General features: G+C 25.0%; 1 protein-coding gene across 1 annotated transcript; it reads left to right on the top strand.

Annotated features, from left to right (window-relative positions):
• The first annotated feature begins 474 nt into the window (after positions 1 to 474).
• On the top strand, positions 475 to 4,251 carry LOC108344215 (receptor-like protein EIX1). Its single transcript, XM_017582681.2, has one exon. It carries the CDS (start codon positions 554 to 556, stop codon positions 3,893 to 3,895), a length of 3,342 nt encoding a protein of 1,113 aa, XP_017438170.2. The 5' UTR covers positions 475 to 553; the 3' UTR covers positions 3,896 to 4,251.
• Positions 4,252 to 8,109: the final 3,858 nt, after the last annotated feature.

Raw genomic sequence — 8,109 nt, 5'->3', positions numbered from 1 at the left:
TTTAACCTTTATAAATATAAAATATTTTTTTGAAACCTATACTAACGTAGATCGAAAATTAAGCAATCACATAAAATTTGAAAATAAAACAAGTAGAAACACTTCAAACTCTAGTCTACAAGTAAAGATATTAAAGATGCATTTATAGTCTTTAACACCGGTGACACAGATGTTGTATTGTAAGTTTAATTCTACTTAGACATTTATAATATAAAAGAGTGTGGTAATTCTTTTCCACATGGCCATCAACTACCGTTTCTTTTTTTAGAATGTTTCAGAGGCTAGTCCAGTAAACTCCTCACACACTGCATGATGGTCTTTTTCATTGCTAGTGGTACCTTCAATAAAACATGTTTAATAAAGGGATGAGAAAATATGAATTATTGAGTATGTGAACGGTGGGAATGAATAGATGCCAACCACCACCACTTTACTCTCCCAAATTCCTTATATAACCCATCCTTCGTGCTTCTGCCTTTCAAACTACACACAACTAAGAATTAGCTTAGAAGATCTCTGTTTTACTCTTATTTCATACCACCACAAATATATAATGACTCGTTTTCTTGAACGATTTTATGCACTTTTCCTGCTTTTCATGCATGCTGCAGGACCCGTCCTCGGATTCAACAATAGCTCTGAAATAAAGTGCATTGAGAGGGAGAGACAAGCACTCCTCAGCTTCAAACATGGCCTCGTAGATGTCCGTGGCATGCTGTCTACATGGAGGGATGATGAGAAGAGTCGAGATTGTTGCAAATGGAAAGGCATTCAATGTGACCATCAAACAGGTCATGTAACCATCCTTCGTCTCCGTGGTTCGCATACACAATATTTGAGAGGTGCACTCAATATCACTTCACTGTTTCTCTTGCAAAATATTCAACATTTGGATCTCAGCTACAATAATTTTATAGAGAGTCACATCCCACAACTCATGGGCTCACTTACCAACTTAAGATATCTCAATCTCTCCTATTCTGATTTTGGTGGTAATATTCCTACCCAACTTGGAAGCCTTTCACATTTATTGTCTCTGGATTTAAGTCACAATTATCTTCTCCATGGAGATATCCCTTATCAACTTGGAAGCCTTACAAATTTAAGGTATCTTGATCTCAGTTATAATAATCTTGATGGGAAACTCCCTCGTCAACTTGGAAATATGTCACAGTTGAGATACCTTGATCTGAGTGGTAATTCATTTTCAGGAGCATTCCCTTTCCAGGTTGGGAATCTTCCTTACTTGCAAACTCTTAGACTTGGTGGTGATTTTGATGGCAAACCTAAGGATGCAGACGGGCTGTCTAATCTCTCTTCCCTAACACATCTTGCCATCGATGGTTTACATAACCCTGACTGGTTGCATATGATTCATTATCCAAAGCTAAGAGAGTTGAGACTAGTTAACTGTTCTCTTTCAGATACCCATATTCAATCTCTGTTTTATTCACGTTCCAACTTTTCCAATTCTCTTACCATCCTTGACCTTTCTTTTAATATGCTCACATCCTCAACATTTCAATTATTATCTAACTTTAGCCTTAATCTTCAACAGCTTTATCTTTCTGATAATAACATTGTTTTCTCATCTCCAGTCCACTCAACCTTTCCTTCTCTTGTGATCCTTGATCTTTCCAATAATAACATGAAATCATCAGTCTTTCAAGGTATTTTTAACATCAGTTCAAAACTTCAAAATCTTTATTTGCAAAGTTGTAGTCTTGGGGATGATAGTTTTCTCATGTCAGCTATTCCAATTACGAATTCTTCGTCTTCAATTGCCTCACTTGATCTCTCCTCAAATCTATTGAAATCATCATCCATATTTTACTGGCTCTTCAACTCCACTACCAATCTTCGTAAACTTGAACTTAATGACAACATGTTGAAAGGTCCCATTCCAGATGGATTTGGGAAAGTAATGAACTCTCTTGAAGTTCTTGACCTCTCTGATAACGAACTGCAAGGCGAGATTCCAACTTTCTTTGGGAACATGTGCACATTGCAGAGTTTAGACCTCTCTGGTAACAAACTGCAAGGCGAGATTCCATCTTTCTTTGGGAACATGTGCACATTGCAGAGTTTATACCTCTCAAACAACAAGTTGAGTGGGGAAATTTCCCATTTCTTTCGGAATTCATCATGGTGCAACAGACACGTGTTTCAGAATTTGTATTTATCTTATAACAACATTACAGGCACATTACCTATGAGCATTGCATTGCTATCTGAGTTGGAGGGCTTGCTTTTGGATGGAAATTGCTTGGAGGGTGATGTCACTGAATCCCATCTTTCAAACTTTTCCAAATTAAGGCACTTACATTTGTCAGACAACTCCCTATCTCTAAAAATAGTCCCTAACTGGGTTCCTCCTTTTCAAATAATAAGCTTGCGACTAAGATCTTGCAAGTTGGGTCCTAGATTTCCTAGTTGGCTCCATACTCAACGCTCCATAGAATTTCTGGATATTTCTAATAATAGGCTTAATTGTTCAGTACCAAAATTGTTTTGGAACAACCTTCAAGATGTGGGATATTTGAATATGTCTCAGAATAATTTCACTGGTGCAATTCCTAATATGTCAATGAAGCTTTCCAGTACACCATTTATAATTCTGAATTTGAATCACTTTGAAGGCGAAATTCCATCGTTTTTACTACAAGCTTCAGAGTTGAAGCTTTCTGACAATAAATTTTCAGATCTATTTTCATTCAGATGTGACCAAAGCAGCTCTGAATTGACTTTTTTAGATTTATCAAATAATCAATTAAAGGGACAACTCTCAGACTGTTGGAAATCTATAGATCGATTGGTGTGGCTTGATTTAAGCAACAATAAATTGTCAGGGAAGATTCCTATGTCCATGGGCAACCTCGTTAAATTGGAAGGCTTGGTCTTACGGAACAATAACCTAACGGGTGAATTACCTTCAACTTTGAAGAACTGCAACAATTTAATTGCATTGGATGTGGGTGAAAATATGTTGCTTGGTCCAATACCATCATGGATCGGAGAAAGTATGCAGAAATTAAAAATTTTGAACATGCGAAAGAATCAATTTTCTGGAAATCTTCCTAGTCAACTCTGTTATTTGAAGGATATTCGATGCTTGGATCTTTCGAGGAATATGTTATCAAAAGGAATTCCATCATGCTTAAACAATTTGACTGCAATAACTGAAAACATAGACGTCTCGAATGAAAGTTTTACATATGGGATTTATATGAATGGTATAACTTATGCAATTCTTGGTTCCCGCGACTATACCCTTAACATAAGCCTAATGTGGAAAGGTGTGGAACACTGGTTCAAGAATCAAGAGTTAAAGCTTATGAGCATTGATCTTTCAAGTAATAAGTTGACAGGTGATATACCAAAGGAGGTTGCATATTTACTTGGGTTAGTTACTTTGAATTTATCAAGAAATAATCTGAGTGGAGAAATTCCTTCAGAGATAGGAAATTTAAGATCATTGGAGTCCCTTGACTTATCAAGAAATCATATCAGTGGGGGAATTCCTTTCTCACTTTCTCAAATTGATTCTCTTGGCAAGTTAGATTTGTCACACAACTCTCTCTCTGGAAGAATACCATCAGGAAGACACTTAGAAACTTTTGATGTCTCTAGTTTTGAAGGGAATGTTGGCCTTTGTGGTGAACAACTTAACAGAACTTGTCCTGAAGATGGAAATCAGACAACGATAAAGGCTCAAGAAGATGGAACAGTCAATGATGATGAAGATAATGGTTTCTATGAAGCACTGTGTATGAGCATGGGGATTGGATATTTCACTGGATTTTGGGGCTTATTAGGGCCAATGCTACTTTGGCATTCTTGGAGAAATACTTATCTGAGGTTCCTAAACAGATTGACAGATGGTATATATCGATAATATGCATGCCAAGTATTGTTGGTGCTTTGATTGCAAGAAAAAGGTATGTTAGTTATATATATATATATAAAATGGAATACATATTTTGAATAGAAAGCTCTAATGAAATGTATACCAATTGTTAGGAGTAGTTTGTTTTATGTACAATGATACTTTGACAACATTTTTTTGACAACATTTTAACACTGTCTACGTGTCATTCTGTGATTGGTCTAAAATTATTCCACAATCAATAATAATAATCATAAACAATAATATAGACCAATCATAGAATGACACATAGACAGTGTTAAAATGTTGTCAAAAAAATGTTGTCAAAAAAATGTTGGTCCAAAATGTTGTTTTATTTGATCCTAACTTAACAAATTCAGTAATCACTCTTTGCTATAACATTTGTGGCTTTAACTAGTGTGTAACTTAGAGAGAGGAAAAAAGAAAAAAATAGTTTTCATGATTGAACTGTGTTTAATTTTGTTCAATAATCCAATGATAAAATAGATATTTGTATCACATCACGTAACATATTTTATTAGATAACTTTTTTACGTTAAAAGAAGAATAACCATTTTTTAACTAAGATTTTTTAAAATGACTAAATTTTATTTGGTTGCTAGAAAGCATTATTATAATATTAATTTATTATCATGTTAAATGATTTAATAAAAATAATATAATATTTTTTGGAAAAAATGTTTCATTTTAATTCATAAAAATTAAATTCTCATATTTTGATGAGCATATTTATATTGTAGAATGAATATCATATATTGATAGTTTTTTTAACATATTTATTCTTATTTTACAACTTATAGTGTGAAGAATATATTAAGCTTTTTTTAATCTTCTATAATATATATATATATATATATATATATATATATATATAAATATATGTTTTATTATGAATAATTAATTTGATTTTAAAAAAGAATTAAATTTAAATAATCAGTCATTTTAAAAGATAAAGTTACAAAATAATTATTTAAATTTAAAAATGATTAAATTTAAATTAATATTAATTTAAAGAGCAAATATAATATGATAATTATTTCAGTTTAATAAAACAGTTAATGAAAAGTGAAATTGAACAAAAGTTGTGAACATTTATATAACTATATAAATATATTTGTTTCTTCACTATTTGCAAAAATAATTTTGAGCAGACATCAGGAAACACAACAAAGATAATGGTCACAATATAACATATTTAGCTTACTTGTCAATAATTTATACGTACTTTTTATAGTGTTGTTATTATTATTATTATTATTATTATTATTATTATTATTATTATTATTATTATTATTATTATTATTATTATTATTATTATTATTATTATTATTATTATTATTATTATTATTATTATTATTATTATTATTATTATTATTATTATTATTATTATTATTATTATTATTATTATTATTATTATTATTATTATTATTATTATTATTATTATTATTATTATTATTATTATTATTATTATTATTATTATTATTATTATTATTATTATTATTATTATTATTATTATTATTATTATTATTATTATTATTATTATTATTATTATTATTATTATTATTATTATTATTATTATTATTATTATTATTATTATTATTATTATATTATTATTATTATTATTATTATTATTATTATTATTATTATTATTATTATTATTATTATTATTATTATTATTATTATTATTATTATTATTATTATTATTATTATTATTATTATTATTATTATTATTATTATTATTATTATTATTATTATTATTATTATTATTATTATTATTATTATTATTATTATTATTATTATTATTATTATTATTATTATTATTATTATTATTATTATTATTATTATTATTATTATTATTATTATTATTATTATTATTATTATTATTATTATTATTATTATTATTATTATTATTATTATTATTATTATTATTATTATTATTATTATTATTATTATTATTATTATTATTATTATTATTATTATTATTATTATTATTATTATTATTATTATTATTATTATTATTATTATTATTATTATTATTATTATTATTATTATTATTATTATTATTATTATTATTATTATTATTATTATTATTATTATTATTATTATTATTATTATTATTATTATTATTATTATTATTATTATTATTATTATTATTATTATTATTATTATTATTATTATTATTATTATTATTATTATTATTATTATTATTATTATTATTATTATTATTATTATTATTATTATTATTATTATTATTATTATTATTATTATTATTATTATTATTATTATTATTATTATTATTATTATTATTATTATTATTATTATTATTATTATTATTATTATTATTATTATTATTATTATTATTATTATTATTATTATTATTATTATTATTATTATTATTATTATTATTATTATTATTATTATTATTATTATTATTATTATTATTATTATTATTATTATTATTATTATTATTATTATTATTATTATTATTATTATTATTATTATTATTATTATTATTATTATTATTATTATTATTATTATTATTATTATTATTATTATTATTATTATTATTATTATTATTATTATTATTATTATTATTATTATTATTATTATTATTATTATTATTATTATTATTATTATTATTATTATTATTATTATTATTATTATTATTATTATTATTATTATTATTATTATTATTATTATTATTATTATTATTATTATTATTATTATTATTATTATTATTATTATTATTATTATTATTATTATTATTATTATTATTATTATTATTATTATTATTATTATTATTATTATTATTATTATTATTATTATTATTATTATTATTATTATTATTATTATTATTATTATTATTATTATTATTATTATTATTATTATTATTATTATTATTATTATTATTATTATTATTATTATTATTATTATTATTATTATTATTATTATTATTATTATTATTATTATTATTATTATTATTATTATTATTATTATTATTATTATTATTATTATTATTATTATTATTATTATTATTATTATTATTATTATAAAAGATGACGAGGAACATTATAAAAAATTGCTCATTTTCTTTTTTAATGAGAAAATTACGTTATTGAAACTTTTGTCATATAAAAACTAGTTATATTTACGGGAAGGAAAATGACACTTGAACAATCATTTTTGACAACATTTAGACACGCGCACACGTGTCTAAATTTGAGTGATCCATTTTCATTTAATTTTTCCAACTGGACCACTCAAATTTAGACACGTGTGCGCGTGTCTAAATGTTGTCAAAAATGGTTGTTCAAGTATCATTTTCCTTACCTTACGGAAAATAGAGATGTTATTTATCTTATATGAGTACGTCTTGTTCTACTCTCAAAGGTAATGGTTATATAATTTATGGAAACAGTTACAGTTTAATTATATCTTGAATTCAGATACTTAATTACATTCATTTACAATTTGACACATACAATTCCGTCTTTATTTATGTTGTAATAAACGACATTAATGATTGTACAAAAATTGCAGGTTGTTGCCATTGTGCTACGTACCCACTTCTGATTACCTGGGATGAAAGAAAGCATCATCGTTAGCCATACAAGTTCAAGATATGTATTTAGTGTTAGTTTGAATGTTTTTGCAGTAAGTAATTTATTTCAAAGTCTTGTTTTATGCTTTGGATGAGCTGTTTTGCATAATAGATTTGTAACGTTGTTTCGTTAATTCAACAATGCTTTTGCTAGTTCCCACATCTAACAACTCTAAACCATATATACGATTGAAGACACCCAATTTTTTCTAGTTAACGTCCTTATCTGTCAGTTTTGCTATTTGTTTAAAAGTTGTTTCTGCCATTTAAATAGAAATGCAATCACATCCAATTTGGAAAGTTGTTTCTGACAATTTCACATCTGTGAACTTTGAACTCCACTTGTTTGACTATTTGATCCTCTTTTTGTTTTGATTGTTAGAAGAATTAGAAATACTCCTATTTGAGATGTTGTTCACTTGAATTTAAAGAATATAATTTAAATTAAGCGAAAGTATTTTAAAATGACTTTTTTTATACTCAAGTCTTTCATAAGAGGATGTTATTAAATTCACAAGATACTACTTTGATTCCTAAGAGAATTATCCAAGAATTATAGTCATTAAAGTTACCATAATAAGTTGATATGGATTCCTCAGTA

The sequence above is a fragment of the Vigna angularis genome, chromosome 8 (assembly GCF_016808095.1).
Source record: "Vigna angularis cultivar LongXiaoDou No.4 chromosome 8, ASM1680809v1, whole genome shotgun sequence".
Taxonomy (NCBI): Eukaryota; Viridiplantae; Streptophyta; class Magnoliopsida; order Fabales; family Fabaceae; genus Vigna; species Vigna angularis.
Note: the sequence above shows the minus strand (reverse complement) of the source record. Positions and strands in the feature narration are given on the sequence as shown.

Excerpts from the sequence above, each read along its gene's own strand:
- LOC108344215 (XM_017582681.2), top strand. The coding sequence starts at position 554 with ATGACTCGTTTTCTTGAACGATTTTATGCACTTTTCCTGCTTTTCATG.